General features: G+C 45.2%; 1 protein-coding gene across 8 annotated transcripts in view; it reads right to left on the minus strand.

Annotated features, from left to right (window-relative positions):
- Positions 1–17,871, minus strand: part of ATP13A3 (ATPase 13A3) — a 478,336-nt gene that overhangs the window by 168,229 nt on the left and 292,236 nt on the right. For all 8 annotated transcript variants that reach the window (XM_085635250.1, XM_085635252.1, XM_085635253.1 and 5 more), the window contains 3 exons: positions 12,049–12,202; positions 11,835–11,955; positions 8,131–8,255 (listed from right to left, as the gene is read on the minus strand). In XM_085635250.1, the coding sequence (XP_085491376.1) occupies positions 8,131–8,255; positions 11,835–11,955; positions 12,049–12,202 (400 nt within the window). The remainder of the gene's footprint in view (positions 1–8,130; positions 8,256–11,834; positions 11,956–12,048; positions 12,203–17,871) is intronic.

A 17,871-nucleotide genomic window follows, 5' to 3' on the forward strand; every position in this document is an offset into this window, starting at 1 on the left:
GTTGTAGAATCTCCGGGTATACTAGGGATTATTTCTTAGTGCCCTCACACATCAAAAATTTATGTCATGCTTCATCATAGGGCGTGCTCTTCGTCGGCCCGGCACTACAATGAACTACAACTGTTTAAGCGATACCAAACTAGTTTTAACGTTCCAGGCAAGAAGAGGTGGGGTAGGTCTCTGGCGCTCTCCGCGCAGGACCACTCTGTTAGCAGCAGTGCGTTACCCTCTGCTTTTGACCTAAGGGGCCTTACAGAATGATTCAAAAGAGTTGGACAATCATATAATAAGGTATTTTCCTATTAGTAAGAACCGGGCACTACAAATCACTCCCAATGTGTGGGATAGGGATCTTCTAGGTCCCAAAGAAACGCCAAGGATCGTGTGGGACCGATAGGCTTGAAACATGTTGACATGACCACACATACTTGTTAAGGCTATCTTGATCCACTGAGCCCTTATCATAACCCCTTCTCGTTGTTTTTAACGGTACCAGGTGAACCATCATATTAAAACCAGTTTGGTATCCCTTATACAGTTTTAATTCATTTTACACCTTATTCTGCACCCAGTACATCCCACACATTTCATGTCCTCACACATACCTGCACCACTACAGCTAAAAAACTAAGATCTCCAAATAAGAGCCCTCTTGCAGGGCCCAGAGGGCATTGCAGCGCTGGCCTGACGAGGAGCATGCCCTATGGTGAAGCATGACATCCATTTGATGTGTGAGGGCACTGAGAAATAATCTCTAGGATCCCTGAAGTTTCGCCAACCTAGCATATTTTCTTTTCCTTCTCCTACAGAACAATACCTTCTTGAATTAGTCATTTTTAAAGTAAGGCATACGCAAAATATATTTTTTCTTTTTAAAAGTTCTCTGCTACCCATTTGAGAGTGAGACTATTCAGTACTTATGATTATCATTGGAGATCCCTCCAAGAAAAAGTTTAATTTACACCAGAGAGGGAAGAACAGCAAGAAACATGAGTAAACTATTATCCTGTTCACAAGAGCGCCTCCACAACTAGCTATCCATTCATTCAGCTGAGACCAGAACTTATCCCTCTTGCATCTGTATGTAAAGCTTCATGTAGTGCAACGTCACATTTTATGGCCACTATGAAAAGATGATCACTGTTTCCATTTGCTGTGACATCAACCAACTGAAAGAACGAGTTACTTAACTTCGGTAACACTCTTTCTGGTAGAGATTCTCTCGAGTCACAGATTCCTCACCTTTTGAATATACACCGGGTGCCAGACTGGATCCGGAAACCTTTCAGTAGTACTTTGGTGCACGGTCAGGTGCGGATCCAGACTGATGTCGTTCTACTCCGGAAATGACGTGGAGAGCCTAAACAGGTGCCACCACTGCACGCTGACAACAGTTGCTTTGCAGGCTGTCCTGGCTCAAGACACAAAGCCCAAAGAGCCAATTGGGTGTGAACAGTGTGCAGATTCCTAGACTTTGGATCATATTATTGGATAGAGTTCAATCACAGAACAGGGTGGATGGGAGGGTTGGTGAGGAATCTGTGGCTAGAACGAGTGTTACCGAAGTATGTAACTTCTTCTTTTGATAGACTTCTAGCCACAGAATACTCACCTTCTGAATAGACACCAAGGCAATACCTATGTGGAGATGGGTCTGTGAATGGACTAAAACCAGAAATTCCTGCAGGAATGAGCAGGTAAAATGCCCCTTTTGGTGAACCTGACTGGCCAGAAAATAGTGCTTCAATGGAGGGACGCCCAATTAGTTGCCTGGAAAATATCTAGGACAGGGTCTCCGCGTGCTATTGCAGTGGTGGCAGCTTTGGCCCTAATAGAATGAGCACACAATCCTTCTGGAGGCTGCTTTTTGGTTGGTGCATAGCAAGTCTTAATGAAGAGCAAAATCCAGCGAGATATGGTTCTCTACAGCAGTGCCTTGCCTTTTTTCACTCCACAGAACCCCACAAAGAACTGATCAAATCCTGTGTTATTTGAGACAATAAAAGTTGAGCGCTCCTTATCCTCCTTAGAGGTGTGAGGTGGAGCATAGAATGATGGTGTGGTGATGGTTTGACCAATGTGGAACCACGTCACAACGTTTGGTAGAAATGATGCTACTTTGTCTGGGAAGAAGGCAATGTATGGTGGATTGACACTGAGCCTAAAGCTCTCACTCAACGTGCAGAGGTGATGGCGACAAGGTGCACTGTGGTATGGGGCAGATGTGAAGCGGGTCGATCGAACAGAGTGCACATAAAATAAGTGAGGAGCAGGTTAAAGTCCCATTGGTGCATTACAGAGGGAGAGGGGAAAACCATATGTTGTAGCCCTTTCAAAACATCTTGTCACAACTAATGACTTAAAGTAAGCTGATCTGGCTATCATAAGAAAGCCGAAAGAGAACCTTTAACTGTACCCAAAGGAAAACCTTATTGGGCAAGAAACAGAACAAATAACAGAACATCTGATACCTTGGCCTGAGGAGGTCAATCTGACGTGTGCTGCACCGAACTACAAATCGGTCCAAACGACAGATGTATACAGTTTTCATTGAGGAACACCAAGAAGACAACAACCACCTCCGGAGGAAGGTTGAAGGTGTTTATCTGTAATCCCTCCATCTCCAAGCATGAAGGTGGGGATTACAAAAACCAGAGTGCAGAACCCAACACTGTTGTTGTGACAGCAGATACTCCCAGAGGGGCAGTCTGATTAAGAGGTCATATGTTCAGGATCAGACGTTCTGGATACCATACTCTTCGTCTAAACTGGAGCCACTAGCATGTTTAGGCCTGGTTGGTCCTGATTTTCTGGAGAACTAGAGACAGGCGTGGTATCAGCAGAAACGCATACAGGAGTCAAGAGTTCAACTCTAGGGCGCCAGACGCCTTGGAAACTCTAATATGCAGAAGCACTGACATTAGATATTCCTGGTGGTGGCGAATAGATTGAGCCAAGGCTTTTCCCCATTCGCGGAAGAGGCCTTCCGCCCCCCCTCCGGCACACATGTCACTCCTGATCCGCTAGACGCCGAAGTCTGAGTAAGTCCACCCTGTCTTTCAAAGAGCCGCCAGGTGATTTGCCACCAGGAAACTTCTCTGGCGGTGAAGCTATTCCCAGAGGCACAGCGCCTCTTGGCACAGGCTCCAGGACCCCACCCACTCTGTTTGTTGCAATACCTAATGGAGGTGGTGTTGACGTGAGCACCTGAACAACCTCCCCTTGATGGACGTAAGGAAGGCTTTCAGCACTAACCAGATGGCCCTCAGATCCAGCTAGTTGATATGGAGCTAAGACTCTGCTGGAGAGCAGAAGCCTCTGATCTCCGCCTTTCCAGATGGCTGCCCCAACCCAGAAGCCAAGCATCGGTCACCACTGTCAGTTCAGGGTGGGGTAGAGAGAGTGGTCTGCTGCTGATTAAATCGCGGTCCATTAACCACCACTGCAGGTCTTTTGAAGTCTCTGCCCAAATCTGAACCTGGTCGGAGAGGTCTCCTTGAGGTTGGCCCACTGGGACTTCAGCTCCCATAGCACAGCCCACATGTGCCACGTGGTCTGGTTTCTACCTGCAGGATGCAGGAGGCCATCAGTCCCAGAAGCCTCAGAGTCCACCTGACTGAAATGCAGGACCAAGGCTGAAGGATCAGGATCATAGCCTGAATGTCCTGGACAGGGGCAAAGGCACAAAACCAGACCATGTCCAATATTGATTCGGTAAAGATGAGCGTGTAAGAAGAGGCAGGTGTGACTTTGACACATTGATAGTGAACCCCAAGGATCACAGGCGGTTCTCACTGAGTCTGGAAGTGACTGACGACTGCCTGGGGTAACGCCACCTACAACAGCCAGTTGTTGAGGCAGAGGAAGACTAGCAACCCTGACATCCGAAGGTCTACTCCTAACAGAACATAACTTTCATGAACACCCAAACGGCACTTATGAGACAGAAGGGGAGCACAGCAAACTGAAAATGCTCCTGCTCCCTCACAAACCACAGGCAGTGCCAATGGGCTGGCAGGACGGAATATATGGAAATAGGCTTCCTGGAGGTCCAATGTCACAATCCACCCTCCAGGATTAAGGGCAGACAAGGTCAGTGAGAGCATTTTGAATTTCTCCTTCTGATGGAGGAAGGCATTGAGGGCACAGATCTAAAATTGGACGAAGGTCTTCATCCTTCTTGGGCACCAGAAAGTAGTGGAAATAACACCCAAATCCTATTTCTGGGGCTGGCACCCTCGCGACTGCACCTTTGGCCGGAAGGACTTGCACTTCCTGGAGAGACGGTCCTAAGTCAGTTGCTGGAGGGATGGTGGAAGGTGCGGAGAGGAGGAGAGCAAGGCTAAGGCATATCCTCTCTGAATGATCTGCAGAACCCACCTGTCTGACATAATTACCTTCAAACCCAGGAAGAATCAGTGGATTCTGCCACTTTAAAGAGGTTTGAAAGGTGAGGCAGCTGCGGGGGATGAGACTGAGCAGACCAATGACTTTGGCCACAGGGAGTTGTAGACACCACAGATGCGACCACAAAACTGCTGGCTTCCTTGTGGAGCCTGGATAAGGGGCCCCTCTACCAAATTTGTGAAAGGAGCTGTGGAACTGATGCGGCTTGCGAGGTGGGGTTAAGAGGCCCAGAGAGCGTGCAGTAGCTCTGCTCTCTTTAAAATGCTCTAGATTGAAATCAACCTTGTCCATAAACCAGAGAGTCCCATCGAACTGTATGTCCATCAGAGAAGATAGACATCACCTGAGAACCCATTTTATCACAGCCAATGGCAACACTGGTGCCAATGGCCGCCCAATGATATTGAGTGTCCAAGCACCAGGTAGGACTTGTGCCACTGAGTCCCAAAGAGCATGGAAACAGTGTCCCAACAAGCAGCTGGTGTTAACTGATCAAAGTGCCAGATCAGTGGAGGAAAAAACCTGCTTTCCAAATGTTTTCACCTGCTTGGATTCCCACTTGGGGAAAAGGTTGGGAAGGAGCTGAGGTTAGAGTTGCTCGAGGAGGCTTGCCACAGGGACAGACCCTCGGGAGGAGTGAGAAAAGCAGGGTTGCCTGGAGCAGGGTGATGGCGCCTGGCAATTTGTCAGTTGACTGAAGGACCAGAATAAGATTTAGCCAAGCCGCCAATTAGGCATCCTTCAGTGCCTAATGAAATGGAAGAAAAGGCTCAGAAGAGGTTTGCCTCAGCTGGAGGACTTTTGTTAATACACTGGACGTTACCTCCAAGGTGGGAAGCTGGAAGGCAGGTTTTTCAGCTGCCCTAAGCATTATCATGGTGTCCCGGAGAGCTATCTAGACCACTAGTGTCCTTTAAGTCATCATACCAATTATCATATGGATACCATAATGGGAATGCAGTGTGTGTTCTCTGCCTTGTGGAGGCAGTCATTCAAGTTGGGGAAGTGGTGACTCAGGTGGTAGCGGGTGCAACTTTGGTCAAGGTTGGACCGGTGTGGGTGTTGCAGTGCCTGCGGCCAGTGTAGTGTGTGGTGCCGGAAGAGAGTTCAGGACTAGAGCCAGAGGTAAGATGGGCTTGGATAGTCCAACCGGTACCGAGGGTGAACCCACCACCTGGTAGGTTAGGGATCCGAGGGCCGGAGTATAGTTGCACGGAACTCTTCGATCAGATGTGGTGTTGCTGCTGTCCCAGAAACCCAGGTTGTGTCTGAACTAGCTGCAGGATAAGTTCCAAAGTCATCAGACTTCAGGAGCAAGATCAAGAGCTGTGGTACTACCTGTGCACCTTTCAGAGAATCCGAGTGAATCGAGGGCTCTGAATCCTGCTTCGATTTTTGGTGCTTCTTTTTAGACTTACTTGATGATTTGGACAGCGATGCAGACCGACTCCCTAGAGCAGCTTAGTCTACTTCAGGACCAAGATTGTCCTTTTGACATGGACCACGACTTGGAGCTGTGCCAGTGAGAAGTCTTTTTATGCCTGGCAATGTAGAGCCTCACCTCTCGATCCCTGATGCCCTTTGACTTCATTGATGAACAGTTGCTGCAGGCCTTGGAGTCGTGGTTCGACCCGACCCACAGTCATACCTGGTGCGGGTCAGACAGACATCTATTTGCGCCAGCACCTACAGGGCTTAAAGCTGGTTGTTTTTGGGAAGTGGGACACCTTTGCACACTGATGAAAAATTGGAGGCAAAATGTCTTCGAGAGAGACAGAGGGATCTGCCAGATCAGCCTCTGGTGGCACGAAACGGAAGGAACTGATGTCAGCGTGCAGCAGTGGTGCCTATATAGGTTCTGCACATTATTTACAGAGTGAAATTGCATCAGTGCAGAGCCACACCATGCCAACTGACGGCGTGCTGATGTACTACTGAAAAATTCCCAGATCCTGTCTGCCGCTAGGGAATATTCAAAAGGTGAGGAATCTTCATCTATAAGTAACTATTAAAAACACCCATTATTAGGTGTTGACAAATTTTGCAAGACTTAATTTAAATTAGTCAATATCTCCTATGACAAAATGGTACACAATGAGAACAGGGCTCAGACTGCCTGATCAGACATCAATGGTGCTAAATATGGCCAAAGGTTTCACCCCACTTCCTTTTCTCTGCACAATCATACCTGTTAAATATACTTTACTTATGTGTCTGCAGTCTTTCAAGATAATAGTGAAAGATTAAATCCCCATTTGAGTGAAACAAAACTAATCTAGAAACTCAGATCTTCTTCTTACAAATATGAGACTTATTCGAGAAGGAACTTCCCTGATATGATGTTGTGCTAGTGTGAAAAATCAGCAGTTCCTTCATTTTTGGGTGTCAAATTGGCACAAAACAAATCTATGTCCTAGCCATGTGAAAACGATGGTCAGGAAGTGATTAGATTAACTTTTCTGGTCTTTGGGAGGGAGTGCTGGTGGGGTGAGGGGGGGGGGGGGGGGGGGTAACAAGACTTACCTCTCACCACTAAAGCGCAAGTGTGAAGTGCTCCGAATATGCATACTGATAGTGGGACACATACTTATATAAAATACTTTTAACTTCAGACATGTAAACAAATACCCTAAGATTTTTTAGAGCAAAAGCTATCAGCAATCTGTTACTTAATAACACTCTATTTCCCGAAAAGGAAATACTATTGGTAGAAGATCTAATCTCAGCGTGGCATTTGGAAAGCATGGCTTTATCTGAATTTGGTGATAATCAACCTCCTGTGTAGTCATTAACACACCCGATAGCCTATATTGAAGTCTCTTTTCCAGATGTCAGAAACTGCATCCTATTTTCTGAAACCTATGAGAACAGTGATCATGTCTCATGCGGAGTGTGCCGGTAGTGCATACTTTGGCCTAAACTAATACTTAATGAACAACAGTAGCACAGTGTCTGCTGTTTTCTGAACTGGCTGGCAGTTCAACAATGAGTGATGCTCAAACCCCTGTGCACGGATACCTGTTTCCCCTACTGTTTTAAGCCTCCCTTCATTGTCAGGAAACACATAATAAAGCCCCAACTAGAAATTTGTTATTTTCTTCTGTCTTATTATGGTCAGTTTGTGATATAGACCAAACCTGTTCAGTATTCAAATTTGCCAGCAGCACCTAAACACTATTCTTTCTGTCTAAGCTGTTCATCCTGCGTTCGCTGTTTTGTCAGACTGTAGGTAGCCACTTGTTGTCTGGGGCAATTGTTCTAAGCTCTTTTGTGCCACAACATAGTTTTGAGGAAGTCAGAATGATACTTGAGGAAACACAGCCACATTTTTAGCACAGGCATAGCAAAGTGGCAGCCACATGACCACTTGATAGGTATGTTCCATAAAACTCTGTCAGCAGTAATGACAGACAGTTGTTCAAAAGAAACAAAGGCCCTTTACCTATTTGGCACTACTGTAAGAATTTTAAATGTAATAATACACAAGGATCGCTTTTGTAAAAAAAAAAGTCGGGTAATCACCAGAAACAAAGAAAGACGCAATACACCTGTATCTCCAAGTGCACTCCTAAACAAGCAGATCATCATAGATGTGGGACAGTAATTTAAGATGGGAGAGGTTTAATACAAAATAGTTGGATAAGAACAGATATTTTTTCTTCTATATGTACTTCTAGTCTTGCAAAAACAGAATAAATTGACATGTTCTCAACCCTTACGAACCTGTAACCATGACCGTGCGAATATTGGCTTTCCGCAAAATTTCAAGAACATCAGGGGTTTCTTTCTTCAACTTGTTCTGCATTATTATTAAGCCTAGAAAAACCATATTGTTTTCGATGACCTCCCTATATCAACAAAGATTAAAAAGAAAAATCAATATTGCAGTACGGGTGCAACAGAGTGTTCAATATTAGAAGAACGTACACAGATCTACAATTCAGAGCGAGATACTGGTCTAAAGATGGGGATTGCTAATAGTGGCTACTTCTCTGAAAAGCTTTATTCTTTGTAAATTTTCCAGAGGTAAAAACATTAAACAAATGCCTCTTTGGAAAACAGTAGACTGAGGATAAAAGATGTTGCAGGTTTTTTTCACCTCCGTACTCTTACCTGCTGATGAGACTGAATTGCATTGCACTGTATTATTTCTAAAGCATAACAAAATGCCAGGAGCCCAATTTCTATGCACATGAATAAATAAATTGTACAATTAATAAACCTACACAATAACATTAAATACAAAGGTAACGGGTCTCACCTATGAGAGTTATTAGCTCTGGCTAGGAAATTCTAAGGTAAGGAATCTGCGGCTAGATGTCTCTATCAGATATAACTTTTTAGTAAGTCACCCCTAAGTAGGTCTTGTAGACCACACGGTATGGTGCATGGTATTTAAAAGTGGGGGATGTAGAAAATTAATGTAACCACGTCTCCGCAGTGACAAGGCTCTATAAACTATGTTCATTTTGGCAAGCCTAGCTGTCCAATTGGAAAACTAGAGAACAGATTAAAAAACTAATATTGTATCTCAGGAATGGGACCAACTAAGAAATGCATTAAAGTATACAAAAAAGTGATGGATGGAATTTGAATTCATCTCAGCCACTGGTAATTACTTGGGCCACATCCCAATCCATCCTTAATTACAAACCATGTTACCTCAGTTTTGACCCAGCTACGTGCAAATTCAGTCTTGACCCTGCTCCAATTGGAAATGTTCAGCCTGAACTGCCAAGCCAGGTCCTTCCTGAGACGCAGATTCTATGCTCACTGTGTCATTGGAACCAAACTGTACCTGGCTGATGAGCTCAAAACTAGAGCGAAACAGTCCTGGGTCGCTTGTGTTCCGGTTCAGGGAGGACCTGGCCTGACAGTTCGAACTGGACTGTTCCCATGAGGAGCAGGGTCAAGATTGATTTGCCTACGGCAGGATCCAAACTGAGGTGGCATGCTGAGCAAAAGAACAATGGTTTGGGATGCTACCCCCAGTGATTGCCTTAAGTCAGATGAATTGCAAGTATTCCTCCTATCACCTTTTGTGTGTTTCTTAAGAAAACTATTAGACCACTATTTTTAATATTTACTAAAATACAACTCAATTGTGAAATTGGATTTTTAACAACTATTAAGGAAGACTAACTTTTAGAAAGTTACCCATTACTTAAATGAACTGTTAAAAAGGCTAATTAGCATAAGCCTCTGCCAGCTCTCCGACTATGCTCAGCACTGAATTAATTTGAAAAAGGAAATGTGTGAAATTGCCTTCCAGGAGCAAACAATAGGTTGACCTGAATGGCAGAGAGAACTCTCTACAAAATATGCACAGTGGGCATCCTGTGGCAGCACACTGTCAAATCCGGTTTTAAGGGTCTGTTGAGCCACATGTAACACTTGTGGCACTCTTGAAAAGAAAGGAACAGTGTGGAAAGACACTTGTGTGTATCCCCCGTTTGGTTGTTGAACAATCCGGCTTTTGACCTACCAGACTTTTGTCTGCATTTGTAGAGGGTAAAGTGCCTGCCTCACAATAGATTTTAGTGTTAAATGTGGGAGGAGACAAGGATTACCATAGTATACTCCACATTCAAAACCTCAACCTTAGAGCCCAAGTTTAGTGTGGTTGAAGACATTGGCGATTTTAATTTACCTGACAGTTTGTAATTTGAGCCTGTTTGCAATAGAGCAAACAGGAACTACCACACATGTAGGTAGGCTTGTGACTGGGAACCCTTGCTCCTTGGTCAGAGAGGGATTAACAGTGTCTTAGGGTGGCACCAACCCACAGACTGTTGAACCCTACAAAGCTGGACCCACATCCAGCCTTCCTCAGAAAACCTGCTGGATTTACAAAATGATACCAGGTGGACTAAACCTGCTGTACATGGTAGATGTGATCAGTGAGAAGGACCCAAGAAGGTTGGACCCTCTTCCACTTGAAATCCCAGGACCCAAAAAACTCCAAGGCTCATAGGGCTGATCCCCTGGGTGGCTCCAGAAACATGGTACTTTTTAGACGTCACTCTTTAAAAATATGTATCTCTTGTTCTCCAATTGGATTTGTATAGTTTTGATGTCATTTTGCTTATTACATTTTTCTCTTTTCATAAACTGGAGTGGGGTGTTTGTGTTGAATTTTCAACCTTCTAACTTCTACATGTTTCACACAATCTTTCCAAGTTAAGCCACAGCTACCAGGGGCTGAGCTCATGTTTAAATTAATCAAGCCTTTGACTAGATCTAAAAAAAAACAGTGACTATTATTGGTGGTGGATGGATTCCAAGAAACCTAAACTAATAAACCACTTTCGCACAATCCTCCCACCCAACTCCCCTGTTTGTTGGAAGAAAGCAAACAAAGTAGTGAGTGGGTTGTGAGACAAGGCAACAGAGAGGGAGGGAAGGCAGAAGAAAATAATGCAGGAGGTGTAGAGGGCAGGCGAGAGGGGATGGGTAGCACTTAGACAATAGTGGGTGGGACACAACAAATTTCAGGCAAGCACATGAACAACAGAAGATGGGTAGGAGAAGCTGGGGAAGCTCACAGACAAAGGAGGGTGGCCTGGGGGAAGCACATGGGCAACGGAGGGAGGGGCACAGACAATTGAGGGTGGGCATGAGAGGCTGGGGAAGCATACCGATAACAGAGGAGGAGAGGCTGGGGAAGCACACGAATAACAGAGGGTGGGCAGAAGGGGCTGGGGGAAGCACGTGGAAAACTTCAGGGTGAATGGGGATTGGTGTGTGTCGCACATGGACAATGGAGAGTGAGCGGGAGGATAAGGGGAAGCACACAAACAATGGAGAGTGGGAGGAAAGGGCTGGGCGGCACACATACAGAAGGTGGGCGGGATGGGCAGATTGGAGGAACATGTAGAGGTGAGAAGTGCATGAGGGAGACAGCAGGAAAGCACATGCACTCTTGTAGAGAGAAAGAAATGAAGCGCCTGAAAAAGTGAGCCGTAGAAGGACACATTAATGTACTTATGCTCCATAGAAGGGACAAACACACAAAGAGGAAGGAAAAAATACAGAGGTTCACAAAGAAGAAGTGAGCAAATGAGTGTGACAATGAAGCCAACTAATGGCAGGTAATGGGCAGCCTCTGAGCCCACTGTAAAGTAACAAAAGGTCTTGTAAGAGAAAGCACACTCACTGTTTTAAGCCAAACCTAAAAATGGATGTTTAAGATGCAAACACATATAGACAGTTTGTGCAATAATGCCGAGTGAAATAAATTGTCAAAGTAAAAGTACCCAAGTACAACTTATCATCAAGAATACAACTAGCTGGTTGTATGGCAATCACGAAGAAAATTATGTTTCCTTCAGTACAATGTATTCAATCACAACTGGGACAAAACAATTCTGCTTAATGTCAAAATACTTCATTTTGAACTTGGGCAAATCATGAAATAATGATCTCACCTGTTAATGTTTTGAACTTTATGCCACGAGAGTTTTGACTCCAATCTTTTGTGAGCCAGCGCAATCACCCGGAACCCCTGCTTCGTGTAGTCTTCCAAAATATTTGCAAAATCTGGAGGAACTGAAATAAATAAATTTCAATGAAACAAATACTGTGCGTCAAGTAGTGTAGCGGCAGGCAAAAGGTTAAGAGACAGTTAAAAGTTATCGTTACCAGTTTCTGTCTTGCATAGGCCAGCCACCACCTCAGGTGCACCTTTAACATATGCATCCATCCTCTTCTCTCCAAGGACACGAGCAACTACAGCCATGCGTTGTAATGCGGAGGAAAATGGAAACTGTCTCACAATTCCAATTTCATAAGAGGCCTTAACAGGAAAGAACAAAAGTGGATTGTAACCTTTTTTTAAAAAAATGTTTAATAACTTCATGGTGTAGCTTAACAGTAAGTTTATCCAAATGTGCATTTAATGCAAAGGACTACAGAGTTTCAAATCATCCTTATAAATGTCAAAGCTATTACTTTTTGGTAAAAGGACACAGAATTGGAATACACAACACCCAACGTGTGTGCGTTTTTAAAACTGTTTAACATGTCTTGCTTGCCATTTCATCTGCTCTTTAGCTCCTTTATGGCTTTAAATGGCCGGACCATTCATCACAGGAAAGAGTATGAAAATGTTAAAAGTATAAATAAACACATTAACAACTAATGCCATGCATAGCACCACAACATCTGGCCTATGAAACACAGGGTGACCCAAAAGAATACAATAAACATCTCCGATTGCCACCGGAGGCCACGCCATATATGATTGGGACGTGCGTTGCGCAAGTACGTTCTCAAGTACAAAGGGAAGAGTGGTGGGACCCGAAAAAAAAGATATTCCTTGGCTGCAGAGATATACAGGTGGGAGAGAGCATTTGTTTGGCGAGATATTAATGGTGAGAAGAGTACTATTGGTGAGTAACAGGTAAAAACATTCTGCGGGTCACTTTGTTAATCAATTTCAGAAACTCCGTAGTCATCTGGAATTCTTTGAACAAATTAAAATGGACTCAGTTGACGGTAGGTAAAATTAGCGCACTACCCCATGGCTACTTTTACAGGCGGTCTAAGTCACCTGCAAGTGCCAGCTGATAAAGGTTTTTCTAGAGGTAGGTAGAGACTTTATAATGTTGAAACCAGAAATCCTTTTACACTACTAAGGTCACTTGTTGAGAATTACTGACTCCTCCAGCTTGAAACATAGGTTAGCAACTTTTTTTATAATAAAACCGTGCACATTAAAGGAGAAGGTGTAAGCTAATGTAAACATGCACTCGAAACCACTAGCCTTGGTGACGTTTGTCTATCTCTCCTAATTACATTTTGCTGGGATTGGTCTGAATAAAAAAAAATACAAAAAACAATCTGACAGGAACTTGTAAGGGAATTTCATGTAATTTGCGGTCAGGGAAAATTGCACTTTTTACCTGAATGGATATATTTAAAACATTTCCATCACCTTGCCATGTGTAATGGGAAGGGCCACTGGGGTCTGGCAACTCCTGTATCTGTCTCAAGCACCATCAAAGTTATAAAGTTCATAACTGTCTACCCATATTACAGTTGCTACATATTCGCTTCTCTGATTTTCATAACTTCATAAACATGTATAACAATAATTTTGACCATCATTGTCCTGAATCAATTTAAGATATGGACTGTGAAACTGACAGGTATATCACAAAATGCACACTGCTCATTACCACCTTATGGATAGGTGACTTTAACACAACTTTATGTAACCTACTGCCCTCAATATGCGGTGTAACTGATACAGTGGGGGAAGGGAGACTTTGTTTTGAACACCTTCCTTATGGGTAAGCTCTTATCAACCTTCTGGTAAACCATAATCAGGTAATTGCGTCAAAGGCTTGCTCATCCAGTAGTCCACGGATACTAAATTTCACAGGTAGCGGGCTGGGTAGCACAACTGGTTTAATCATTTTTTACAGGAACTTTGTATGCTTGGTTTTAATACTGTACCCTGTAGTTCTAGTGATCAAAACCCTCTCACTATGTACATGGTGTTGGGCGGTGGCTCGAACACAAATATAGCGAAAGGGTCCGCATTAGAAGACTCACAGAACAAAGGTATAATATTCAAATGGAGCAAGATCGAGTCAAACTGTTACATCTAAGCTCTGTTCCGCTCAAAGCCAAAAGCCTTTGTGGGCTCCCATATTAGCAAATGTCATCCAGGCTGCCACTAAAAATCTAATTCCCTTCTTCATGGTCTGAGACTACAATTGATCCTTTTTTTTTTTTTTTTTTTAAAGGGGGAGAGATACGATTAGGGACGTTACCGGGCAATCTCCCCGCATGATTCTACAGTCAAGATAATAGGGACAGTTTAGTTAGCAGATTGGAAACCTGGATCGAAGAGAACATGATTCTGTCAAAGTTCAGTATGGCTTCGGACAGATCACAGGGAGAGTGAACCCATGCCTTAATTCATATCTCCTCATTGGAAAGTACACAAAAGCTGAAAGTGGGAGATACACTTGACATTTATGGACCGGAGCAGTGCCTTTGACATGGATAACAGATCAAAGTTTTGGTCCATTATTGCAGAGAAGGGTGTGGAGGAATCTCTAATTTCCCTTTTGAGGACATGCACATGGATGTTCCAGCTAAGGTACACTGTAGCCCAAGTGGTGAATTACAAAACCTATCAGTTCTGAAAGAGGAGCTGGCCAAGAATGTGTACTGGTACAATTACTATTTATTCTGTACAATAATAGACTTGAAAACAACCTGGTAAGTATTTTGAGGAATATGCCCCAATTGAGCATACATCCCGTCCCTCTCCTGCTTTATGCAGATGACGCAGTCCTACTGGCCAGGACTGCCAATCGCCTCAGGGCCTTCTGGAAGGTTTCACTAGTTTTATGAAGGATTTGGACTTGACAAAGGGTAAATACATTAACTTATTTGGGCATCCTCTTCCAATCCTCACTGTGCTGGGGCCGTTTCTTAAACAAAGAAGGAGTAGTTTCTTTTCTGTAACTCCAGTTCTGTAGTAGGGGTATCTCTGTTATAGTCATAATCTAGTGAATAGTCCCGCCCATGTGCGCGGACCCCGGAGCAATAAAAAATAATCTCTAAAAAGTGACAAATCATGCAGACCTGCATACACCTTTAAGAGAGAATTTAATTTAAAGACAGATAATGCAGCCTATACCCACAGGCTACACTGTCCAGTACTTCAACTAGAATTCCACCAATATCCACAAACAGCACTGCCTGTCCAGTTTTTCTCCACCTAGGAAAAAACCCTGCCTCTACCAGCAAAAGCCTCTGGAATGATAGAGAGGAAGGAGTGGACAGACAAGCCCCATAGGCTGCCATTATGTGGCTTGGAACAGGATACTGTGCCTTTAAGAAAACTTTCCAGTTTTCCAGAACTTTCCCCAGTATCCCAGAATGCCCAGCAGGTCCCATTTACTTTCAGTTCTTTTTGAAGGCGTAGCACGCCAGACCTGTAGCATTCTTCATATGAATAAGTATCTCTCCACCGGGGAGGAGGGCGGGCGCTTATGACTATAACAGAGATACCCCTACTACAGAACTGGAGTTACAGAAAAGAAACTACTCCTTCTGTAGTAGGGGATCTCTGTGTATAGTCATAATCTAGTGAATAGAATGGCAAGCCCATCCCCACACAACAAAAGCGGTGGAGAACACACAAGACACTACCACTACTGTGCGAACAAATTTCGCAGCGAAGCCTGCCCAACCTGAGCATCTGCCCTGGCATCCGTGTCCAGACAGTAATGCGCAGCAAAAGTATGGACCGACTTCCAAGTGGCCGCCTTACAGATTTCCGCAATCGGAACATTACGCAGCAAAGCCGTCGTGGCAGCTTTGCCCCTGGTGGAATGAGCCTTAGGTTTACCCCCTAAGGTCTTATTAGCCTTTTGATAACACAACTGTATGCAGGACACAATCCACCGAGAGATGGACTGCTTAGAGGTCGCAAGACCAGTCCTGACTGAGCCATTATTAACAAACAATTGGTCAGACCTACGAATATCCTTGGTCTTATCCAGATAAAATTTCAACACCCTTCGGACATCCAGGGAATGGAGAGCCCTTTCCGCTGGTGATGAGGGATTCTGAAAGAACGTAGGTAAAGTTATGGTCTGATTGACATGAAAGTCAGAGATAACCTTAGGAAGGAACTTAGGGTGAGTACGCATCACAACCTTAGCAGCATGAAACACAGTATAAGGTTCTTGACAACATAATGCCTGAAGTTCACTCACCCTGCGGGCCGATGTAATGGCCACTAGGAACGCCGCCTTCCAGGATAGGTGCTGCAATGAAGCCTTGTGAATAGGTTCAAAAGGCTCTCTCATCAGTCTGGACAGCACCACATTCAAGTCCCAAGAAGGCGAGGGAAGTCTGACAGGAGGGAACACCTTCTTCAAGCCTTCCAAAAAATCCTTGACCACAGGAATCTGAAAGAAGGACGTCTGTGAAGGGCACTTCCTGTAAGCAGTCAAAGCAGCCAGATGAACCTTAATGGAATGGAAATTAAGGCCAGACTGCGCCAGATGCAAAAGGTATGGAAGGATGACATCTTCCTTACATGTTGTCGGATCAAAGTTCTTGGACTTACACCAGATACAGAACCTCTTCCACTTGTAAGCATAGGATGTCATAGTGGAAGGTCGCTTAGACTCCTTCAGAATGTCCATACAATCGTCTGGTAGATTCAGATGACCATATTGCACTATTTCAGGAGCCATGCCGCCAAACTCAAAGACGAGAGGTTGGGGTGCACCATCCGCCCCCCGAACTTCGTGAGAAGGTCCGGCCTGCACGGCAATCGCATGTGAGGAAGGAGAGACCGGTGAAGAAGGTCCGTGAACCACCACTGCCTGGGCCACTCCGGGGCGATCAGGATCATCCGCGCCCTGGACTGGGACAGCTTGATGAGCACCGCCGGAATCAGGGGAATGGGTGGAAAAGCGTACAGAAAGCTGTTCGACCAATCGATCCATAGCGCATTCCCCAGCGTCCCCCGCTGGTAGTACCTGGATGCGAAGTCTCGGCATTTGCTGTTTTCGGCGGTGGCGAACAGATCTACGTCTGGAGTCCCCCACCTTGCGAAGACTTCTCCTAGTACTTCGTCGTTTATGACCCATTCGTGGTTTTCCTGAATCAGCCTGCTCAAGGCGTCCGCCTGAGCATTCTGCACCCCTGGCAGATGCGTGGCCGTAATAGTCAGTCCTCGGGCCAGCAGCCAGCGCCAGATCGCCTGCGCCTCCTGCGACAGAGTGCGCGATCTCGACCCCCCCTGCTTGTTGAGGTAATACATCGTGGTTGTATTGTCCGTCTGTATCAGCAGCGAGTTGGTCTGGAAGGACGGAAGGAAAGCCTTCAGTGCCAGGAAGACAGCTCTGAGTTCCAGGAAATTGATGTGGTACGTCGATTCCAAGGGAGACCATTTCCCTTGAATCTGCAGGTCCCCGGAATGCGCACCCCAGCCCTGGAGAGAAGCATCCGTCACCACATTCGTCGTGGGAATGTCCTTGTGGAAGGGAACCCCCTGGAGGAGGTTTTCCGCCGAACACCACCACTTCAGAGACTGACGAGCATGTAGAGACAGTCGGATCATGTCGTCCCAAGAGCCTGACCTCTGATCCCACTGATCCTCCAAGCACTCCTGCAGTGGTCGCATGTGTTGGCGTGCGTGCGGAGTGAGGAAGATACAGGAGGCCATCGATCCCAGTAGAGACGACACCTTCCTCACAGTCGTCGATGGAGCAGTCCTGAGGTCCTGAGCCTTCCGAAGGAGTGATAACCGTCTCTCCTCCGAAGGAGACACGCTTGCTGACCTCGTATCTATGGAGGCCCCCAGGTACTGTATGCACTGTACCGGAGACGGGACCGATTTGGACATGTTGACGTGTAACCCCAGCTTGTTCAAGAGCTCGCACGTCCATCGGAAGTGTTCTTGCGCTTCCTCGAAGGATGACGCCT

This window comes from Triturus cristatus, chromosome 11 (genome assembly GCF_964204655.1).
Source record: "Triturus cristatus chromosome 11, aTriCri1.1, whole genome shotgun sequence".
NCBI lineage: Eukaryota > Metazoa > Chordata > Amphibia > Caudata > Salamandridae > Triturus > Triturus cristatus.